The 24,427-nt window shown below is 43.5% G+C and overlaps 1 protein-coding gene across 1 annotated transcript in view; it reads right to left on the bottom strand.

Moving 5' to 3' along the window:
* The window catches only part of ptpn23a (protein tyrosine phosphatase, non-receptor type 23, a), a 118,099-nt gene that overhangs the window by 20,159 nt on the left and 73,513 nt on the right, over positions 1 to 24,427 (bottom strand). Inside the window, exons 15-20 of the mRNA XM_085992513.1 lie at positions 23,836 to 23,981; positions 23,080 to 23,376; positions 21,986 to 22,140; positions 16,741 to 16,892; positions 6,823 to 7,002; positions 1,345 to 3,877 (exon numbers count right to left, since the gene is read on the bottom strand). Coding sequence (XP_085848639.1) covers positions 1,345 to 3,877; positions 6,823 to 7,002; positions 16,741 to 16,892; positions 21,986 to 22,140; positions 23,080 to 23,376; positions 23,836 to 23,981 — 3,463 coding nt within the window. The remainder of the gene's footprint in view (positions 1 to 1,344; positions 3,878 to 6,822; positions 7,003 to 16,740; positions 16,893 to 21,985; positions 22,141 to 23,079; positions 23,377 to 23,835; positions 23,982 to 24,427) is intronic.

The raw sequence follows: 24,427 nt of genomic DNA, 5'->3' as shown, positions 1-24,427 counted from the left end.
TCAGAAGCTATTTGATCACAGGGCATCACAGATAAGCTGGAGCACCTCTTCATCTGGTACCCAGTTTTAGCAAGAGGCCATTAAATAACAATCAGGAGTAAAGACCGGTGCCTATTTCCCCTTCCCCAACCCAAGGTCAATTTTAGAACCCTCTGACAATAGCCCAGCTAAGATCAACCCCGACATCTTATTGGTTCATATGGCTCACCTATTCCTTAAACTGTGAAGCCCAAAACCATTCTTAATGCGCTGAACTCCACAGCACAACACTGCCCACGATTTACATTATTCAGTGAGGCCACAAGATTGGTTAATTTGAACAACAGAAGTATCACACTGAAGCAGAGGAGAGTGTTTTTCTGAAAAAAATCTACATTATAGTGAAGAATTTTGTAGTACAGGAAACTTTCTGGTATCCGGCACTGACGGGACCGAGTTGGTGCCGTCCCATCAAAACTGCCGTATAAGCCAGCGCTAATGTTAAAACATACGGAGCTTCTCAGCTCCGTATGAAACAACAAACCCTGTTGTTCAGCAACAGCTTCAAAACAGTCGGCCGCAGCTTAAAAGCGTCTCTGTAGCTAAGCAACAGCTTCAGCTAGATGCTTGGGAGCCACGACTGGAAAAAAAAAAGCAACGAGAAGTAAAAAAACTTATAGGAAACGGCTCCTGAATTTTGCCGGTAGATAGAGCTTTCCAGACATTTAACCTCCGGTTAAACGAAAGTTTCCTGTACCTGTATACGTATTTACAGATTTTGTTTAAAACCAGAAGGATTAAACTACATAAAGGTATGAAGAGACACCAAAGAAATTCAGACGTCACAGCATATGGAAGGGATAATAAGGCAGCACCACAATCATTTTTCAATTAAACCACAGGATTTAATTATGGTCTGCTGCTGCAATGCTGAGGTACATGAACTAGGTGCCATTAGGTGCCGCAGTGACAAGCGGCCAAGTTTGAACCCTGGGATTTCACCAACTAGGGAAATGTGAAATAATTGTTGCTGCGAATTAAGACAGATACTCAGGCAAATAAATTCAAGCACTTGCCTCAGGCAAATAATCAGAAAAATTATCTACCTTGGATTGTCCTCATTCTTTGAATCGAAGATGTCCTCCACACAGTTCTGGGGCACAACAGTACAGGCCCACTGCAGCAGTGTGGAGGATGCTGAGAGTGAAGGAAAGTTAACATCGAGCCTCAGCTACTTGGAGTGCTGGACACTTATGAAAAAGCAAAAATTGTTCCATTCCCCAAACACTGATGTTTTTCTCAACGAGCACAAACTTACTCAATAATCTTGTGTCTAGCCAAATATTTAGTGTCATCATGACATACCTTCTCTACTTCCTGTTCAGAGACGAGCATAACTACGAGCGACACTTTCTGCTCATAAATCATTAGCCAGAAGTCTGATGCAGTTCCCACCAACGGAGCCTGCGTAGCTATGATTCTTGGACAGTAAGAGGACAAGTCCTCAATCATACTGGCGTTGATGTAGTCATCTTTTCCTGACTGGATTATAATCCTATTTTTGTCATAAGGCATGATATCCTGATGACGGTTTTTCATGGTGTAGCAGCGGGCAATAGCAATAGATAACTGTCTGGCATCTTTCTCTTGCGCATCCTGCAAGTCCTTCCATTTACAATCCAATTCAGTCAAGGTTCCATATGATGGCCTGTCGAAGGAGTCAACGATGGTCTTAAAGCTTTCCAACTCCATCAACAACTTTTTCACATGCTCTGGTTTCTCGTATGGATCTTTTTCTATGATTTGAATTCCCTTTGGCTTTTGCCCTTCCTTTGAGTCGGCTTTGGTAGGCTGAAGAAGAGGCTGAGTCACAGTTGTCTGGGGCCCTCCATGCTGGCTGTCTGGACTGGACGACAGGAGATCGTCAGTTGAAGAGTTTTGTCTCTGAAAAGGTACTTCCGAGACAGGTTGGGTTGCTGCAGTTGCTCCAGGTGTAAGAGATGGTGGCGGTCTTTGTTGTACGATAGTGGATCCAGGCATTGCAGTGGGCAACATCGCTGCAGGCAGAGTACCGACCTGCCCTTGTGAAGGCTGTGGGGAAGGTACTGGTGGTGGTGGCAATGTAGATCCAGGTCCAATAGCACTGGACTGTATTTGGCCAACAGTTGAACTTGGCACAGGTTGGATTGGGTGCGAAGCAAGATGACCTGTTGAGACAGGTGGAGGCGCTCCAATTTGATTGGGTAAAAGTGCAGGTTGTGGTCCAACATGAAGATGAGGTGGGGCAGGTGTGAACGGCATGCATGAGACCCCTTGAGCTGAGGATCCAGGTAGCAATGTCATCGGTTGTGTTTCTGTGGCAGATGGTAATGTATGACACGGTTGAGATTGTGGAACCATTGCAGCAGGAATGTTCGGTCCTGGTTGCTGCACACTACTTAGAGTGCCTGGAAAAACAACATTGCCTGGATGAGCTGGAATTCCTGGTGGAGCAATTTTATCTCGAGCGGGATGCTGATACAGAGGAGGTATTAGTTGTGGCTGCATCGGAGGCCGAGCATGAAGCTGAGGCTGTACCGGAAGTGGGATTGGGGAATGGGGTGGAATCTGTGCTGGATTTTGAGGCCTTGTCTGGGGAAAGAACTGTGTTTGATAAGGCTGTGGAGTATGCATTTGAGGCCTAATTTGAAGTTCATGGTTTGGGTGCACCTGGGTTGGATGCTGGAACATATGCTGTGGTCCTGGGGCAGGACCAGCAAATGATGGCACATTAGTGAAATGGGACGGTTGGCTAATTGGTTGACCACCGGAATGATATGGATACTGACCAACTGCACTCACTGCAGGTCCATGAGGAACACCAACTCCACCTGGTAAAGGAACACCAGGCTGCTGTCTCATTCTTGCATCATAGAGTGGCTGTCGGTTCATCTGCCCACTCACTAAGTGAGGGTCTGGTGTAAAGCTAGAAATTGGAGTCTGTATACTGTCTACCGTTGTGGTTGAAGGTCTAATACCTGCATTCGGTTGTGGGACAATATTGCCTCCTGGCATCTGACCACAGAATTGTCCAGGGTATGCAAGTGTAGGCCCAACAGGTGGAGCTGGTGTGTGCAAACCAGTGTTAACTGGCACAGGCACAGTTGAGGAAACGTGTTGCCCCATTCCATAAGATGCAGTAGAACCAGCAGCACTGTATGGATGACCCACTGAAGAGGGAACAGATATTGAATTTGGCATGTGTTGTGGTGAAGTCCCTCTTGGAGGTAAATGACCAGGTGTAAACCGGGGCTGACCTGGATTGGGATCTCTAATCATGGCAACAGCAGGATAGGCCGGCGGAGGTGAAGAGGCAGAGATGTGTCGAGGGAGTACTGGGCAGGATACAGATGGACCCATTCCACGAGTAGGTAAGCCAGATATACCACTAACTGAAGGAGGCCCTGAATGGCTGATTCCCATGCAAGGTCCCTGGGGAATACCACCAACTGAACTTGGTGGTGGTGGAACTGCTCCCCCATGAAAATATGGATGCATGTGGGCAGGTATCGAAGTAGGGGCTGGAAACTGTTGACCGTGTAATGGTGGTTGTAGCGGTGGACTGGTAGTCCTAGCAGCTAAGAAAACATCTGGTCCTGAATGCCTCATCCTCGGAAAACCAGCAGGGTCCATGGGATATGGTCCCATGCCATCTACAGACATTCCACTTATGTGTGCAGCTAAAGTGTTTGCTGGTAAGCTTTTCAATTCATTTGGAAGGTCATTAAAAGCAAGTGCTGCATTAAATGTTTGCATATCTAAATCTTCAATACTTGATAAAGATTCAAGGTCTGCATCAGAAGTTTTCTGTAGCGGTTTTGGTGCTGTAGGCCTTGGTGGTGGCTTCTTCTTCAATTCCCTGCAAAATATAAAGTACATTAAGTGATGGTGTTCTTTGTTTTACACCCTTAGTGAAAGTTGTGTTTCTCCTCTCCCTTTCCTACCGCCCCCGGCCGTATATTATATACCATCACTTTTGTCATTAACCGGTCTTTCTTTACAGGAGACACAGAAACCACTAAAGGAAAAATACTGTAACAAGAAATGATCGTAATGCGCAATTCTGTGGAGACTCGACAGCTTTGTACAAGCCTTCCTTGCAACACTGCAGAATTGCCAAAGGCAAAAGCCCACTCCACTTACTCAAGTTGTCTTAAACTTACTGTAGGACAAGAGATGTCAATACTGGGTACTAAACAGGAATGAGAAGCACAGCAAGTTGTGAATTAGGTGAAAATAGGAAATATACAAATTTTATTATGGGGTATAGGGTCAGCAGGTGTAGATTGTTGTTATGGCCCATTGGGATGAAGCTCATGTACTAAGGTAGGTGATTGCTACTGAAGTATTTGAATAGCGAATTGTTTGGACAGACTTGGAGGAATTGCTCAGAATAGTGCACTGCGCTTTAGTGAGGGAAAGTTTGAAGTACCCCTGGTTATATCTGAAGTAATGACATCAGAGTGCCACAAAGGGGCGCCACAGACTTCAATGAGCGAGAATTAATCAGCAAGCAATGTAGAACTTAGTTGAACAGTGAAGAGATTATTTACAATCTTCTAATGAGTGGAATGAATTTTACTTATAATTTGCAAGACACTGCCTACCCTCACAGAGGATTTTTTTGGGGGCAGTGGTTAGGTTCCACAAGACTGGAATCAACCAAATGTAGCCCCATTTCAAGCTGCCCTTTGCATGAAACTTTAAACCAAGGACTCATTTGCCTGTTTAAGTGGACATTAAAATTGTAATGGGGTAACGGTAGGGTTAGTATTCTGGAAGGTGGGATCAAATGTCAGAGGGGCCTTCACCCAAACTTATCTTTTGTGATCTATACTGAAAAGGCACGACAAATCTGACCCAGGCAACTGCATGCCCATTAGTTGATCATTAACAAGTGAAGCAATGGAAATTGTTCTATTGGGTAGGCTGGAAGACAGCCAGTTAGCAGTAACAGCCATCGTGATATAGAATGAGAAGATTCTGCCCATCAAACCTCCTGGACTTCTTTGAAGACATAACACATATGATAGTTTACTTAAGACATTCAGAAAACTTTTGACAAAGCTCCTTGTGGAAGGCTTACAAATTAAGCCCAAGCCACGGCAATGGCTGTAGAACATGGAACCGGACAAAGCGTTGGTTAAAAATAGGGAACAAAGTACTTATGACAGGCATAATATCCAATAATGTAGCAAAAAGTACATATTAAACCAATTAAAGAAAACTTTTTTGTTCAAAGTGTGATTAATATTTGAAAGATCAAGACATTAGGGATATTTAAAATGCAGCTGGAAAGATAGGAGAGTTAGTGCACTAGAGGTATGAGCTTCAAAAGGCTGAATGATCTTTTTTTCCCCCATTCTTTGCTTGTCTTGCAATCTTAAAATTGTAAGCTTACCAGTGTTTTAACAAACGGTACAACTAGTTCACTGTTGCGCTGAGCTACCAAAATCTATACTGTAGTCATCCAATTCCTACTGGGTTCTTCAAGTCTGGAGCAACACGGTGCGTACTACACAAAATTTGAGACTTTGCAACATATACGATAGTTTACACACTGTGGTGATGTAATTGCAGACAGTGGTTTCATGCTGAATATTAGTCTGTCTTTTGGAACCAACCTACAGCAAAAGTGCCTCAGTGACACTATCAAAAGTTAGCCCACAGCCAAGAACATAAAAGGACAAACAAAATCATTAACAGATCAGGTTGACAAAGGAGAGCAGAGGGGGCTTGTACAGGTATGTAGGATAGTAAACAGTATAGAAAAGATAGATCTGAAATACTACTTCATACTAAACTGACAGTAGGGCAAGGGGTCACAGATTCAAACGAGAAAAATGCAAATTTAGGACTGATGCCTGGAAGCTCTTATTCACAGAGAATCATCAATATTGAAAGAACTTCCAAATAGCATAGTGGAGGCATGCAAGAAACTACAATGGAAGGATTGCATTGTTTGATAGAATATTAAATGTATTATTTCAAGAATGGAAAGGATGAGAAAAGATTGTTCAGTCTCTCAAAGCTCATACCTCTAATATACCAACTGTCCAAACTTATCTGACTGAATTTTAAATGTGGTCAGTTTGTTGACTTCTATCTGCAGATTACGCCAAATATTCATCACTCGGTCAAGAGACTGTGGAGTCTTTCCAGATAGAAGACCTAAAATGGGTCAAACGGCCTTTCTCATCAGTATTTATCTTGTGAAAGTGATTCTTCAACTGTTGATGACAGCCACGGCTTAGTGGTAGCACTCTCACCAGAGTCAGAAGGTTATGGGTTCAAGTTCACTCCAGGGACTTGAGCACATAATCCAGGCTGACACGTCAGTGCAGTACTGAGGGAGTGCTGCACTGTCGGAGACACCCTCTTTCAGACGAGACGTTAAACCTAGGCCCGTCTGCCCTCTGAGGTGTACATAAAAGATCCCATGCCACTATTCAAAGACGATATGGGGAGTTCTCCCTGGTGTCCTGGCCATTATTTATCCCTCAACCAACATTCACTAAAACTGATTATCTGGTCATTATCTAATTTCTGTGCGCCAAATTGGCTGCTGCGTGACTACACTTCAAAATTGGCTGTAAATCGCTTGGGACGCCTTGAGGTCGTGAAAGGCGAAAGAAAAAGATCTTTCTACTTCAATTCATTCTTTCCCAGAAACTTGAAACTGCGTATGTGTCTTTTTTTCCAATCTGAATGATATCCTGCAACTACGGGCCTTCGCTCTTCAATTTGGTTTCTCAAGTAAAAACCAAAAAAATAAAATAAATAAATAAAAAAATTTGAACTTACTGTTCCAGTATTACTTGTCTTTGGTCTTCCTGAGATTTACAAATGTCCTTCATTTTATCCAGCATCCTTGTTACTTTGTTTTCCAGATCTGCATAGAACTCTTTTCCTTCCTGAGACTTCTTCATCAGGTCTTCATAAGCTTCATACGATGCTACTAGCATCTGGATGGTAATGTTCCACCTGCAGAGAAAGGGGAAAATTTAATTTTAACAAAAGTATTAAACTTGTGGCGTTAACCCAAACAATGAAGAGGCACAGAATTACAGGCACAATGTCCTCTGCGCATTATATATAAATCCATTCTTTATAAACAAGTTGAAGTGTTTGCTATATTTGGGACAGAAGAAATACCCCTCCCCCCACTGCCACAGTATCTAAAGTGTCATCACCCAAATCCATAAAATTCAGGAAATATGATTGAAATGCAACAAGGATAACGGAGCACACAAGAACATAATAGGAAGAGTAGGCCATTCGGCCCTTCGAGGCTGATCTGCCATTCAAGATGATAAGAACATAAGAAATAGGAGCAGGAGTAGGCCAATCGGCCCCTCGAGCCTGCACCGCCATTCAATAAGATCATGGCTGATCTGATCCTAACCGCCAATCTACTATCACAGAACCATCTCCTGAATCTAACAGAATTAGACACACGAAACAGGATCAGGCTACACGGCCCCTGGGCCCGCTCCCCACAGGGCCATGACCGATCCGAACCTAGACTCATGTCCAAATTCCTGCCCGCTCCCCATAACCCTTAATTCCCTTTACTTCTAGGAAACTGTCTATTTCTGTTTTAAATTTATGTAATGATGTAGCTTCTACAACTTTTTGGGGCAGCATATTCCATGGACCTACCACCCTCTGAATGAAGTAGTTCCTCCTCATCTCAGTTTTGAAAGAGCAGCCCCTTATTCTAAGACTATGCCCCCTAGTTCTAGTTTCACCCATCATCGGGAACATCCGCCCCACATCCACCCGATCCAACCCCATCACAATCTTCTATGTTTCAATAAGATCGCCTCTCATTCTTCTGAACTCCAATGAGTAGAGTCCCAATCTACTCAACCTCTCCTCATATGTCCATCCCCTCATCCCCGGGATTAACCGAATGAACCTTCTTTGTACTGACTCGAGAGCAAGTATGTCTTTTCTTAAGTATGGACACCAAAACTGTATGCAGTATTCCAGGTGCGGTCTCACCAATACCTTGTACAACTGAAGCAATACCTCCCTATTTTTATATTCTATCCCCCTAGCAATGAAAGCCAACATTCCATTGGCCTTCTTAATCACTTGCTGCACCTGCATACTAACCTTTTGAGTTTCGTGCACCAGGACCCCCAGATCCCTTTGTACTACAGTACTTTCCAGTTTCTTGCCATTAAGATAATAACTTGCTCTACGATTTTTCCTGCCAAAGTGCATAACACCTCACACTTTCCAGTATTGTATTCCATCTGCCAAATCTCTGCCCACTTACTTAGCCTGTCTATGTCCCCTTGCAGGTTTTTTATGTCCTCCTCACTCACTACTTTCTCTCCCATCTCAGTATCATCTGCAAATTTTGATATGTTACACTCGGTCCCCTCCTCCAAATCGTTAACATAGATTGTAAAGAGTTGGGGACCCAACACTGACCCCTGCGGAACACCACTAGTTACTGATTGCCAGTCTGAGAATGAACCATTTATCCCAACTCTCTGCCTTCTGTTAGATAGCCAATCCTCTATCCATGCCAGAATATTACCCCCAATCCTGTGATTTTTTATCTTAAGCAATAATCTTGTGTGGCACCTTGTCAAATGCCTTTTGGAAGTCTAAATACACTTCGTCCACTGGTTCCCCTTTATCCACCCTGTATGTTACTTCCTCAAAGAACTCCAGCAAATTTGTCAAACATGACTTCCCCTTCATAAAACCATGCTGACTTTGTCCTATTAAATTATGATTATCCAAATGTCCTGTTACTGTCTCCTTAATAATGGACTCCAAAATTTTACCTACCACAGATGTTAGGCTAACCGGTCTATAGTTTCCAGCCTTCTGTCTACTGCCCTTTTTAAATAAGGGTGTTACATTAGCAGTTTTCCAGTCTGCCGGGACCTTTGCTGAGTCCAGGGAGTTTTGGAAAATTACCAATGCATCCACAATCCCTACCGCCACTTCCCTCAAGACCCTAGGATGTAAGCCATCAGGTCCAGGTGATTTATCCGCCTTGAGTCCCATTATTTTACCGAGTACCACTTCCTTAGTGATTTTGATCGTGTTTAGTTCCTCCCCCCCCTATTTGTCCAGTGTTGGGATATTCTTAGTGTCTTCTACTGTAAAGACTGATACAAAATATTCAGTGTTTTTGCCATCTCCATATTTCCCACCATTAATTTCCCGGTCTCATCCTCTAAGGGACCAACATTTACTTTAGCCACCCTTTTTCTTTTTATATAACTATAAAAACTCTTACTATCTGTTTTTATATTTTTTGCTAATTTACTTTTATAATCTATCTTCCCTTTCTTAATCAATCTTTTTGTTATTTTTTGCTGTCTTTTAAAGTTTTCCCAATCCTCTCACTAGATTTGGCTACCTTATATGCCCTTGTTTTTAGTCGAATACTATCCTTAATTTCTTTACTTAGCCACGGATGGCTGTCTTTTCTTTTACACCCTTTTCTTCTCAGTGGAATATATATTTTTTGGAAGTTGTAAAATAACTCCTTAAATGTACACCACTGATCATGTATCGTCTTACCCTTTAATCTATTTTCCCAATCCACTCTACTCAATTCCGCTCTCATACCTTCATAGTCTCCTTTATTCAAGCTTAGCACGCTTGTTTGAGATCCAACCTTCTCACCCTCTAATTGAATATGGAATTCAACCATGTTATGGTCACTCATTCCAAGGGGATCCTTTACTGGGACATTTTTAATTAATCCTGTCTCGTTACACAGGACCAGATCTAAGGTTGCTTGCCCCCTGGTCGGTTCAGTTACATACCGCTCAAGAAACCCATCCCTAATACACTCAATGAACTCATCCTCAAGGCAGCCCTGCCCAATTTGATTTGTCCAATTAATATGATAGTTAAAATCCCCCATAATTATAGATGCTCCCTTATTACAAGCCTCAACTATTTCCTGATTGATACTCCGTCCAACAGAGTTGCAACTGTTCGGAGGCCTATAGACTACGCCCACTAGTGTTTTTTTCCCCTTATTATTCCTTACCTCCACCCAAACTATTTCATTATCCTGATCTTTTGACCCAATATCATTTCTCTGTATTAGTGATTCCTTCCTTTATTAACAGCCACCCCACCTCCCCTTCCTTCCTGCCCTTCCTGATCATTAAATAACCTGGTATGTTTAATTCCCAGGCATTGTCACCCTGCAGCCATGTTTCTGTAATGGCCACAAGATCATACCCATATGTAGTTATTTGTGCCATTAACTCGTCTATTTTGTTACGAATGCTACGTGCATTCAGATAGAGAACTTTCAAATATGTTTTGTGACACTTAGTTCCTGCTTTTGCCCTTTTTATTACTTTACCTTTTACTCCATACCTTCTGCCCCTTCCCGACACGCTCTGGTTTTTAATTTCCCCACTGCTACCCAAGTCTATGACCTTCTCTGTTGTCATTTTTATTATTTGCTCTCTAGGAACCTCCCCCCCACTAGTTAGTTTAAAGCCCTCTCTACAGCCCTAGTTATATGATCCGCCAGGACTCTAGTCCCAGCACTGGCCAAGTGAAGCCCGTCCCAACGGAACAGCTCCCTCCTGCCCCAGTACTGGTGCCAGTGTCCCAGGAAGCAAAACCCATTTCTCCCACACCAGTCTTTGAGCCACGCATTTAACTCTCTAATATTATTTGTCCTAGCCAAATTCGCTCGTGGCTCAGGTAATAATCCAGAGATTATTACCCTTGAGGTTCTGTTTTTTTTATTTGACCCCTAGCTGCTCATACTCCTTTAACAGAACCAGCTTCCTAGTCCTATGTCGTTTGTACCAACATGGATCACGACAACTGGATCCACCCCCTCCCACTGCAAGTTTCTTTCCAGCCCAGAGATGTCCTTAACCCTGGCACCGGGTAGGCAACACAGCCTTTGGGACTCTCGCTCTCAGCTGCAGAGAACTCTATCTATCCCCCTAATAATACTATCCCCTACCACATCAACATTTCTATTTACTCCCCCCTCTTGAATGGCCCCCCGTTCCACGGTGCTGTGGCCAGGTTGCTCATCCTCCCTGCAGTCCCTGCTCCTGTCCCCACAGGGAGTAAGAACCTCGAACCTGTTGGTCAAGAGCAAGGGCTGCGGCTCCTCCAGCTCTACCTCCTGGATCCCCATACCTGCCTCACTCGTAATCACACCGCCCTGTCCCTGACCATGGGCTACATCTGAATTACTTAACTTCATAGGTGTGACCACCTCCTGATACAGAGTCCAGGTACTTCTCCCCCTCCCTGATGTGTCACAGTGTCTGAAGCTCAGACTCCAGCTCATCAACACGGAGCTGGAGTTCCTGTAGCAGCAGACACTTGTCACAGACGTAATCACCGTGAGCCTCAATGGGGTTCACCGGCTCCCACATCTCGCAACAGTAACACATCACCTGCTCCATTCTATGTAATTAATTACATTTTTTTATTGTTAGTTATGGACACCCTCTGCCTGATTTTAGATGCTAGTATCCCCTTTAATTAATTGGATTTAAATTAAATCAATCCCTCTAGTTACACCAGTTAAATGGTTTACCAACAGTCACTCTGCACCAGAAAGGCCTTATTAACTACAACCCAGAGTTAAAGTTTGAAAAGAGCACCTAACACCCCACTTACCCTAACTCACAGCACTCTTTGATGACTCGCACTCAGTGCTTGCTCGCACTAGGACTGGTCTTTTTATACTGTGTTTGTTTGTTTACAGCCAAATGAGTCACCCCTGCTGATTGGTTCATCATGGCTAATCTCCTAACTCAACTCCACCTTCCCGCACTATCCTTTAGCACGACTTAGTTTCAGTGCTGAAATTGTAGGTCAGGCACGATTTGTAGGTTTGTTTGCATCTCTGCAAGCCACTGATGTTTAACAAATACAATGAATCAATCTAGTGGTTACTCAACTAATACTGGGCCGAGGCAATTCATTATTCTACATTTGCTGTGGCCTTTAAGGAAATGGGATACTAATTGTTTTACAATGCTAAATTTTGACTGTCTCCAGCTCATCTGAATGATAGATTTCACACTGTTATCATTCTCTATTCAAATCAGTAATGAATAAAGTGCTTTTCAGGAAAGCAACACTTTAATAAAATTCTTCAAAAGTACCACTAAAAGCCTTTGCAATATCAAAAGGCCTGGCCTTACTTAACTACTATACATGACAAGTAATTCCACACAAACACTTTATTTGCGACACTATAAATATAAGCTAGGTTCTCCATTTCTTTCACACCAATGTTTTTGAACAAATGAACATTAATTTGCCTTTTTATAAAAATAATTCCACTTTAAAAAAAAAAATTATTCATTCACGGGATGTGGACGTCACCGGCAAGGTCAGCATTTATTGTCCATCCCGAATTGCCCTTGCGAAGGTGGTGGTGGTGAGCTGCCTTCTTGAATACAACAGAGTAGCTTGCTAGGCCATTTCAGAGGGCAGTTAAGAGTCAACCACATTGGTGTGGGTCTGGAGTCACATAGGCCAGACCGGGAGATTTCCTTCCCTAAAGGACGAGTGAACTAGATGGGTTTTTACAACAATCCAGTAGTTACATGATCATTAATGATACAAGCTTTTTTGCAAGATTTTTTTATTAACTGAATTTAAATTCCCCTGCTGCCATGGTGGGATCTCATGTCTCCGGATCATTAGTCCGGGCTTCTGGCTTATTAGTCCAGTATCATAACCACAATGTTACCGCACCCTGTATAGCATGCTATCCATCCTCATTCTCTTTACCCTTTCTATGATCTTCGACACAAGCCATCATTCCATCTTCCGCCATTGCCACTCTTCTACAGTCCACCTGTGGTACTGCCCATCAGTCCTAATATAGTGAGTACACCTCCTCCAACAGCTCATTTGTCCTCCCCTGCATGGTTATCCTTATCCTCATCTAAATGCTGCCCATTACAAATTCGGGTCCGCCACAGGTATCTACTTTGGTTCAGTGGTGTCAATCCCTCCATTAAGTGGTCTTGGCTGCCTGCCTTCTTAGAAAAGTCGACTCGCACTGCACATTAGCACAGTAGTGGGATACGAAAGTGCAACAATGAAACTCCCTTATGATTTGGATCCGATTATCATGTTTTAAGCACGTGAACCCGTTTAATCTCTCTGAAGGCAGACTGAGCTAACACTAGGTGGAGAGTAGTTTGGTTCAGTTCATAGGTTGTTTTATTCCATGGTAGATAAAACACAGACCATGGAGTATGACGAAGGTCATTTGACAATCAGTTCAACTTAGGTTTACGTATTCTAAAAGTAAAGAACATGCATACACTAGCTTTGGTGGACTCTTTACTTAATGTAAAATCAATAACTCTCCCTGGCAAGGGTAGAGGCTCCACACTTGCAGCCTGCTGCCGACTTATCAGGGCAGTGAGGAGAGCCTGGGAGAAATTAAGGTGATGATGATGAGGGTTTCAGTGGTGGTGAGCGTTTGATCGGGACATAGGCAGGTGAATTTGTGGAGGTGGGAGGAAGCAGTCTTCATTTTACATTGACCCCAACTTTCGTACTTGCATCCTATCTAGTACGATGTCTGCATACAAATCACCCCATCCTCACCTCCATTAGCTCCAATCCCTCAGCACATTGACTTTAAAATCCTCGTTCTCATTTTCAGATTTCTCCACTGCCCAACAACTTTTCCAGTCCTACATCTGTGTCCACCCTCTTCTAACTCTAGTCTGTTCTCACTCGTCATGCAGCTCCACCAATAGCAAAGCCTTCAGCAAGCATTCCCATGCAGTCCAGAACTTCTTTCCTGAACTCTACCATTTTTCTCAACTTCAAGTCTTATTAAAACCCATCCCCATGCCGTAACTTGCTGCTCATTGTCCTCTGATCTCCTGTAAAGCACCTTGAAATATTTCTTGTGTGAAAGATGATAAATGAATACAATTTATTAGCCTTCATATCATTCGAGATATAAATAATTTATGGACACAACTGCATGCAATACAAGTTAAAAAGGGCCCACTTTTGAAATTGCACTAGTTTTACTGGTAACTGTGCTGGCTTCTGATCCTCAGTTGGTAGTTTACAAACCCCTTTGGCACCTTTTAATTGGTAATTTTTGTTTCTCTTTGCTAAGTGTTAATTGGCAAGCTCCTCAGCTGTTCAGTTGTGATTTGCTATAACCAAAAAGGATACTTGAGCTAATCCAGTGCAGTGCAATGGAGCCTTTTTCAGGTGCAGCAGGCACATACCAACCTCCATTAGCTTGCAGAGGTACAGGTCAGCCATGATCTAATTGAATGGCACAAGCTCGAGGAGCTGAATGACCTATTCCTGGTCCTATATATATATTACTAGCTGGAGTGCCCGGCAGTGCCGAGGGTTTTTTGAGGGCATGTTGTTATGAAAAAAGAAATAATTTTTAATTATATATATAAAAAAAGAGTTTGTCTGTCTGTGTGGGAAGGAGCGAGAGAGAGAGAGACAGGGGGGGGGGGGGGGGAGAAAGAGGGGCCCGGGGAATCGAGAGAGAAACATAAGAAATAGGAGCAGGAGTAGGCCATACGGCCTCTCGGGCCTGCTCCACCATTCAATAGGATCATGGCTGATCTGAATCTAGACTCACGTCCACTTCCCTGCCCTCTCCCCGTAACCCCCAATTCCCTCATCTGCTAGGACAATGTCTATCTCCATTTTAAATTTATTTAATGTTGCAGCGTCCACAACACTGGGGGGGGGGGGGGAGAAGAGAGAGACGGGGAGGGGGAGAGGGGAGAGAGAGAGAGACTGGGGGGGGGAAAGAGAGAGAGAGAGAGAGAGAGAGAGAGAGAGAGAGAGAGAGAGAGAGAGAGAGACGGACGGGGGGGGGGGGGGGGGGGGGGAGAAGAGAGACCTGGGGGGGGGGGGGGGAAGAAAGAAAGAGAAAGAAAAGAAAAAAAGAGGGGGGCGCGGAGTCCCCGTGCGCGGGGTAGCGCATGAGGGCCGGCCCGAGTCATCCCAGCTGAGCGCGCGTTGCAGCACGCCGACCGAGTCACCCAACAAAAACCGTCCCCACCTGTCCCGATTGGTCAAATACGCCTATGACACTCATTAGCTGTTGTATGTTTTTTGAACTTTTTTTTTTATAAAGTAAAGACGCCTATGACACTCCCTTGATTGGTCAAATACGCCTATGAGACTCCCCTGATTGGTCAACCGCTAATTAGCGGATTTAGTACGTTTTTTGAACGTTTTTTAAAAAGTAAGTACGCCTAAAAAAAATCAAATTGATTATAGTTAGAGTAGCTCTTTTTTTATTTGTTACTGGGATGTGGATGTTGTGGTCAAGGCCAGCATTTATTGCCCATCCCTAATGGCCCGAGAAGGCGGCAGTGAACCGCTGCAGTCCCTATGGTGAAGGTACTTCCACAGTGCTGTTAGGGTGTTCCAGGATTTTGACCCAGCGACGATGAAGGAACAGCGATATATTTTCAGGTTAGGATGGTGTGTGTCTTGAAGGGGAACTTGGAGGTGATGGTGTTTCCATGCGCCTGCTGCCCTTGTCCTTCTAGGTGGTAGAGGTCGCTGATTTGGGAGGTGCTGTCGAAGAAGTCTTGACGAGTTGCTGCAGTGCATCTTGTAGATGGTACACACTGCAGCCACGGTGCGCCAGTGGTGGAAGGAGTGAGTGAAAGTTTAAGGTGGTGGCTGGGGTGCTAATCAAGTGGGCTGCTGGATGGCATCGAGCTTCTTGAGTGTTGTTGGAATTACACTCATCCAGGCAAGTGGAGAGTATTCCATTACACTCCTGACTTGTGCCTTGTAGATGGTGGAAAGGCTTTGGGGAGTCAGGAGGCGAGACACTCGCCACAGAGTACCCAGCCTCTGACGTACTGTTGTAGCCACAGTATTTATGTGGCTGGTCCCGTTAGGTTTCTGGTCAATGGTGACCCCAGGATGTTGATGGTGGGGGATTTGGCGATGGTAATGCCGTTGAATGCCATGGGGCAGTGGTTAGACTCTCTCTTGTTGGAGATAATTGCCTTGCACTTAAGTGGCAAGTAACATTCGTGCCACACATCAGCCCAAGCCTGAATGTCATCCAAGTCTTGCTGTATGCAGGCAGGGACTGCTTCATTATCTGAAGAGTTCCGAATGGAACGGAACACTGCAATCATCAGCGAACATCCCCACGTCTGGAGAGAAGGTCATTGGTGAAGCAGCTGAAGACTGTTGGACCTAGGACACTGCCTTGAGGAACTCCTGCAGCGATGTCCTGGGGCTGTGATAATTGGCCTCCAACAACCACAACCATCTTTCTTTGTGCTAGGTATGACTCCAGCCAGTGGAGCGTGACACTCTTCCCACTAATTTTCTCACCTCCTCACATGAAGGCACACTTGCTGGGCTGTGGCTGCAAGTGTTCTAAGTGCTTCATCCAACTGGCCAACCATAGCGTGAGCTCAGAAAACAATCACAAGACTATTCAACTGAGGTGGGGATCACAGGTAAATCCGACTCGGTTCTCACCAAAACATCCATTAATATGCAGGGGTTGCTGAATGGTGATCAGAAGCTGTAACTCTGGCGCCCTAGCCTAGAAGCCAACTATAACCAAGTTCACTACTATTGCACAGACCAGAGATTAAATATGGGACTTTCCTGGTGTGTATACAGCAACAATGTATTTTGCAGAGAAAATGTTTCACTAAACATCAAACACCTCTCCCTAGAGCAGCTACTCACTTATGTTCTGCTTCAGCGAGAGCTTTCCTAACTGCAGCATATTTGACATTAGCATCCGTCAAGGCTTTCAAGATGTTTTCTTGGGCAGCAAGGTTTTGATCAATGTACACTTTCAGTTGGTCATATTTCTTCAGCTGCTCTTCAAAAAGTTTCTGCAATTATAGATTTTTATTTGAAAAAAAGGTACAAATTGTACTGGTTACATAATCATGAACGTTATAACACAACATAAGAAATAGGAGTCGTCGGCCATTTGGCCCTTCGAGCCTGCTCCGCCATGCAATAAGATCATGGCTAATCTTCTACCTCCTCTCCACTTTCCTGCACTATCCCCATAATATTTAAAAATCTATCGATCTCGGTCTTGAATATACTCAACAACTGAGCCTACACAGCCCTCTGGGGTAGAGAATTCCAAAGATTCACCACCCTGAGTGACGAAATTTCTCCTCATTTCAGTCCTAAATGGTCGGCCCCTTATTCTAAGACTGTGACCCCTGGTTCTAGACTCCCCAGCCAGGGGAACATCCTCCCTGCATCTATTCTGTCAAACTCTAAGAATTTGGTATGTTTCAATGAGATCACCTCTCATTCTTCTAAACTCTAGAGAATATAGGTCTAGTCTACTCAATCTCTCCTCGTAAGACAATCCCCCCATCCCAGGAACCAGTCTGGTGAACCTTTGTTGCACTCCCTCTATAGCAAGTATATCCTTCCTTTGGTAAGACGACCAAAACTGTACACAATATTCCAGGTGTGGTCTCACCAGGGCCCTATATAATTGCAGTAAGATGTCTTTACTCTTATACTCAAATCCTCTTGTAATAAAGGCCAACATACTATTTGCTTTCCTAATTGCTTGCTGTACCTGCAAGTTAACTTTGTGATTCATATACAAGGACACTCAGGTCCCTCTGAACTCCATTTCCCAATCTCTCACCATTTAAAAAATACTCTGCTTTTCTATTTTTCCTACCAAAGTGGATAACTTCACATTTCTCCACATTATATTCCATTTACCATGTTCTTGCCCACTCACTTAGCCTGTCTATATCCCCTTGAAGCCTCTTTGCATCCATCTCACAACTTACATTCCCACCCAGCTTTGCATCATCAGCAAACTTGGATAGATTACATTTGGTCCCCTCATCCAAATCATTGATGTAGATTGTGAATAGCTGAGGCCCAAGCACTGATCCTTGCAGTACCCCACTCGATACAGCCTGCCAACCCGAAAATGACCCGTTTATTCCTACTCTCTGGTTTCTGTCCGTTAACCAATCCTCAATCCATGCTAGTATATTACCCCCAATCCCATGAGCCCTAATTTTGTTTAATAACCCCTTGTGTGGCACCTTATCGAATGCCTTCTGAAAATCCAAATACACCACACCCACTGGTTCCCCTTTATCTATTCTGCTAGTTACAACATCAAAAAATTTGAAGATTTGTCAAACACAATTTCCCTTTCCCATGTTAACTCTGCCCAATCCTATTATTATTTTCTAAGTGCCCTGTTACCATGTCCTTAATAATAGATTCTAGCATTTTCCCTTCTACTGATGTCAGGCTAACTGGTCTGTAGTTCAGTTTCTCTCTCCCTCCTTTCTTAAATAAATAGTGGGGTTACATTTGCTACCTTCCAATCCGTGGGAACCGTTCTAGAATCTATGGAATTTTGGAAAATGACAACCAATGCATCCACTATCTCTATAGCCACCTCTTTCAAAACCCTAGAATTTAGGCCATCAGGTCCAGGGGATTTATCGGCTTTCAGTCCCATTAATTTCTCCAGTACTACTTTTTTACTAATATCTTTCAGTTGCTCATTCTCACTAGACCCTTGGTTGTCCACTATTTCCGGGAAGATTTTTGCATCTTCTTCCGAGAAGATAGACACAATGTATTTGTTTAATTTCTCTGCCATTTCCTTATTCCCCATTATAATTTCTCCTGTCTCAGCCTGTAAGGGACCCACATTTACTTCCGCTAATCTTTTCCTTTTTACATACCTATAGAAGCTTTTACAGTCTGTTTTTGATGTCTCTTGCTAATTTACTCTCATTCTATTTTACCTTTATCAATTTCTTGGTCCTCCTTTGCTGAATTCTAAAATCCTCAGGCTTACTACTCTTTTTGGCAGCATTATAAGCCTCTTCCTTTGATCTAATACTATCTTTAATTTCTCTTGCTAGCCACTGTTAGACCACTTTTCCTGTGGGGTTTTGTGCCTTAATGGAATGTATATTTGTTGTAAATTATGTAATAATTCTTTAAATGCTTGCCATTGTTCATCCACTGTCATATTTTAATGTAGTTTCCCAATCTACCTTAGCCAACTCGCCCCTCATACCTACATAGTTTGCTTTGTTTAGATTTAAGACCCTAGTTTCAGATTTAACCAAGTCACTTTCAAACTCAATATAAAATTCTATCATATTATGATCACTCTTCCCTAAAGGCGCCTTTACTACAAGGTTATTAATTAACCCTTTCGCGTTGCACATTACTAGATCTAAAATAGCTTGTTCCCTAGTTGGTTCCTCAACATACTGATCTAGAAAACTATCTTGCATACATTCCATGAATTCATCCTCCACACTATTACTGCAAATTTGGTTTGCCCAGTCTATATGTAGATTAAAGTCCCCCATGATTACTGCATTACCCTTGTTACATGCACCTCTAATTTCCTGATTTATACTCTGCCCTACATTACAACTACTGTTGCTACAAACAACTCCTACCAATGTTTACTGCTCCATGCCGTTTCTTAGCTCCACCCAAACTGATTCTACTTCTTGATTTTCGGAGCGAAGATCCTTTCTCTCATCCTATATTATCAGGGCTACCCTTCCTCTTTTTCCATTTTGCCTATTCCTTCTAAAAGTTACGTAATCTGGAATATTTAGTTCCCAACCTTAGCCACCTTGCAACCACGTCTCCATTATGGCTATTAGATCAAACCTGTTAATTTCTAGCTGCGCTATTAATTCACCTATTTTGTTGCGAATGCTTCGCGCATTCAGATATAGTGCCTTTAGCTTTGACTTATTTCTCTTTTTCCCCTGTGTCACCTTAGTCACTGATACCTTATTACTTTTGTTACTCTCTGTCCAATCCTGGCCCACTCTGCTTATTTTTACCCAAAACTCTACTCTGCTCTAGAGCCTTGACATTTCTCACTGCTTTTAAATTTACTCTTTCCTGAATGCTCCTGCTTCCCCTTCATTAGTTTAAAACCCTGTCTACTGCCCTAGTTATCCAGTTCACCAGGAAGTTGGTCCCAACCCGGTTTAAGTGGAGCCCGTCCCAACGGAATAGGTCCCGCTTTCCCCAGTACTGGTGCCAGTGTCCCATGAACTGAAACCCCTTCCTCCCACACCACTCTGCCATGCATTTAAACCTCTAATCTGTTTGTCCCTATGCCAATTTGCGCATGGCTCAGGTAACAATCCCGAGATTATTACCTTTGAGGCTCTGCTTTTTAATTTGTCTCCTAGTTCCTCAAACTCCCTCAGCAGAACCTCATTCCTAGTTCTACACGTCGTGGACCACGACAACTGGATCCTCCCCCTCCCAATCCAAGTTCCTCTCCAGTCATGAGATGTCGTCTTTAACCTTGGCACCGACCAGGCAGGCAACACAACTTTTGGAACTCTCGGTCGCAGAGAGTATCTATCCCCCTGACTATACTGTCCCCTACCACAGCTACATTCCTTTTCACTTCCCCCACTGAATGGCCTCCTGCACCATGGTGCCATGGTCAGCCTGCTCATCCATCCTACAGGCTTTTCCCTCATCCACACAGGCAGCAAGAACCTCATATCTGTTGGGCAAGGACATAAGAACATAAGAAATAGGAGCAGGAGTAGGCCAATTGGCCCCTCGAGCCTGCTCCGCCATTCAATAAGATCATGGCTGATCTGATCCTAACCGCCAATCCACTATGACAGGACTATCTCCTGAATCTAACAGCATTAGACACACGAAAACAGGAGCAGGATCAGGCTACACGGCCCCTGGGCCCGCTCCGCTACCCACAGGGCCATGACCTATCCGAACCTAGACTCATGTCCAAATTCCTGCCCGCTCCCCGTAACCCTTAATTCCCTTTTCTACTAGGAAACTGTCTATTTCTGTTTTAAATTTATGTAATGATGTAGCTTCGACAGCTTTTTGGGGCAGCATATTCCATGGACCTACCACCCTCCGAGTGAAGTAGTTCCTCCTCATCTCAGTTTTGAAAGAGCAGCCCCTTATTCTAAGACTATGCCCCCTAGTTCTAGTTTCACCCATCATCTGGAACATCCTCCCTGCATCCACCCGATCCAACCCCTTCATAATCTTATGTTTCAATAAGATCGCCTCTCATTCTTCTGAACTCCAATGAGTAGAGTCCCAATCTACTCAACCTCTCCTCATATGTCCATCCCCTCATCCCCGGGATTAATCGAGTGAACCTTCTTTGTACTGACTCGAGAGCAAGTATGTCCTTTCTTAAGTATGGACACCAAAACTGTATGCAGTATTCCAGGTGCGGTCTCACCAATACAAAGGCGAGGCTCCTCCAGCACTGCACCTGGGGTCCCCTTACCTGCCGGAATTGCAGTCACACCCTCCTGTCCCTGACCACTAACCAGACCTGTACCACTACCTAACCCAAGGGGTGTGACTGCCAATACTCCCAACTAACAAGTGGCAAAAATTTTACCTAGGAATGAGAACAGGACAAGTGCGACAGTAACAGAGATCAATATGAAATCAAGTTATCTATTGGTCTTTCCCTCCATCATCAAAAGTAAGTTATCTTCTGGCCGCAAACCAACTATTGTAAAATCACTATCTTCTTACAACTGAAGAACTGAATTAAGCAGCAATTCTTAATTAGTCAAGTCCTCGCTGAACTCAGAGCAAGGGCCAAGAGAATGAACTAGGAGATATAAAAAAACAGCAATAAGAAATATATGGACTAAACTGGCAAAAATTAACATGGTTAGTATTTAGGCCAAGCAGCCAGTGCACGGTACAGCAAAACACCATTACAGTCCATCTGACTGGGCCCACTTTTAAATCTGACAAGCAGAGTCTGGTCAGAGGTGAGCGTGTAAGCTGCAGGATCCAGTTAGCATCAGCTGGGCTGGTGAAGGCTGTTTTCAACATTGCATTTGAACTGTCCTGAACTGCACGGGCCTGAAGTCTTTATTCGTTACACATTGTCAGTGTGCTGCAGTTGCTTATCTACCTTCATTTCTGAATGGTCCGTTGTCACTAGAGTTGTAGTGATGTCGTCCTTCTGAATGGCATCTCTGAGCTGCTGTATGAGCGAGGAGCGCTGATCTCTCATTTCCTCAACCTTCAACAGAATACGTTTCATATTCTGGAGAATGCCCTTTTCCTCTGTAAAACACAGGGCCAAAAACAACACTAAGCATTACTGTACATTCAGGTAAGGATGCTGACAACCATGCATGGTCACTGCCAGTACTCCCAACTAACAAGTGGCAAAAAATTTAACCTAGGAATGAGGACAGGATAAGTGCGATGGTAACAGAGATTGATATGAAATCAAGTTCATAAAAAGATTAGACACTCCTGCTCTGGAGCAGCTTTACTGTATAGTGCAGGTGATCTGAATAAAGACACGGAGACACACGGGCAAATTGCTGAGAGTGGCCAACTTGGCACAGACTGTTGATTAAACCTGGGACCCCTTCTGGTCTCTACTGTTCAGTGTATTGTGCATTGAAAGCTGGACCCCACATGTTGATGAAAAAGATGGCATTGGTTTAGCTGCATAATTGACTTATTCAATTTCCCCCCCCCCCCCCGAGTTCTGTCTGGAGTATATATAGGAAATAAATGTGTCACGGGTACTGTGTGGATCGCTCTTCTGAGATAGGGTTGGTGGGGAAAGAGGGAAAGTATGCTTACAAATTGTCTGGGAACTACTTGACCCAGAAGTATGTAAAGCTAGATGAAATGTGCAGAATATCCCATGCTGCCATTTCTTCCCAGTTCAAGAATTATATATATTTCTCTGGGTTGGTGGGGGGGCAGGGAAATGAGAAGAGAGAGAAGGTATCCAGTGTCCTGTGTGTATAGGGCCCAGACAAAGTCAGGCCTGTTTATGATGAAGCCCTACAGTTGAATAGTCGACCAACATCTACAGTGAAGGTGAGCACATAAAAAAGGAACCCATGAACTACAAAGTGAAGGGCATGTAAAACCATAATTCAGCAAGGAGTCAGTGACTCCAGGGCATCAAATTGGCAAGAAAAAACATGGTTTTTACTCTCAAATTATATGCCTAAACAGATAGAAAGTATAGTTCAATACCGTCGGAGACAGTGGGAGTTGGTAAAGCAGCACGAAGATCTTCCAAGGGTCCACTCAGCAGCCGTAAATTACTGATGTGTAAATTCATTGCCTTGTGCAGCTCAGTATTGGTGAAGCTGGCCTTCTCATGCACTTCCATGTACTTGGACCACTCCTTGCTGAGTTCGGACGTTCCGCTTGGCAGGGTCCTTTTTCCAGTGGCCTCTTGAAATTTCTGCTCCATTAATTCATCCTGGTCGATAAGATCTCTTAACTCTCTCAGTGATGCTTCAACGTCAGTGTATACTCCAGACAGAACTGGGGGGGGGGGGGGGGGGAAGAAAAATTGAAGAAGTCAATTATGCAGCTAAATCAATGCCATCTTTTTCATCAACATGTGGGGTCCAGCTTTCAATGCACAACACACTGAACAGTAGAGACCAGAAGGGGTCCCAGGTTCAATCAACAGTCTGTGCCAAGTTGGCCACTCTCAGCTAGGACGGAGTTGTCCAATAGAAGTTGCTGACTAGCCACAGATGTGGCTACGTGACACCGTTTTAGCCACATGCACTAATTTTTATAAAAACACACATACATATACACGCACAAAAATAATAGGTTACATCATAAGTTATATATGTTACGTTACAGAAAATGAAAAATAAACCATCTGAACTTTGAAAATATAGAAATTTAAATATCACCAAGATCCATGTAATATATTATGTCAATATCTTAACCAGAGGTGGAAGGGTTTACATTTGCACAGTAACATACCTTGCATGGACTGAACCAAACTTTTCACAGTGTCTGGTCGGACGCTCAGTGCTGCACACTTTTCCATCAGGACTGGAGGGATATGATTATACATGTCTAAATTATCTATTGACTCTGGGTCAATCCTCAAAGAATCCATAAACTGCCTATTATAAAAGGAAATAAGAAATTAATTTCAAATCAGTCCAAATGGAGTAAGTGTTTCTTTTAAATTCTCTGCACCCTTGAAACAATCTGCTCAATTCATAATATCAATTAACATACATACTATCAAAATACATTGTGTTAAGGTGTCTGGCAAGTGTGGGGAAATACAGAGGAAGTAGACTGCGTACTTTCTTTATCCAACCACTCCTTTTAAGTCATGGAATTCATGTGGCTCCAACAGGCACGAGTTAAAAGCAGTGTGTGTGTTTTTTTTTTTTTTAATTGACTGCAGAACTGTCTATCATCACTGCCTTAAGACGCTGATTCACCATCCCAAAGTCCTACACAAATATCCCACAAATAAAAACTGAACCTAGTTCTCTCCCATATCAACCAATATACTTCCAATTTAAAAATGATGGGAAATGTAAATTTACTTAAAAGA

Source organism: Somniosus microcephalus, chromosome 7 (genome assembly GCF_052327205.1).
Source record: "Somniosus microcephalus isolate GS21.2 chromosome 7, FLI_Smic_1.0, whole genome shotgun sequence".
Lineage (NCBI taxonomy): Eukaryota > Metazoa > Chordata > Chondrichthyes > Squaliformes > Somniosidae > Somniosus > Somniosus microcephalus.
Note: the sequence above shows the minus strand (reverse complement) of the source record. Positions and strands in the feature narration are given on the sequence as shown.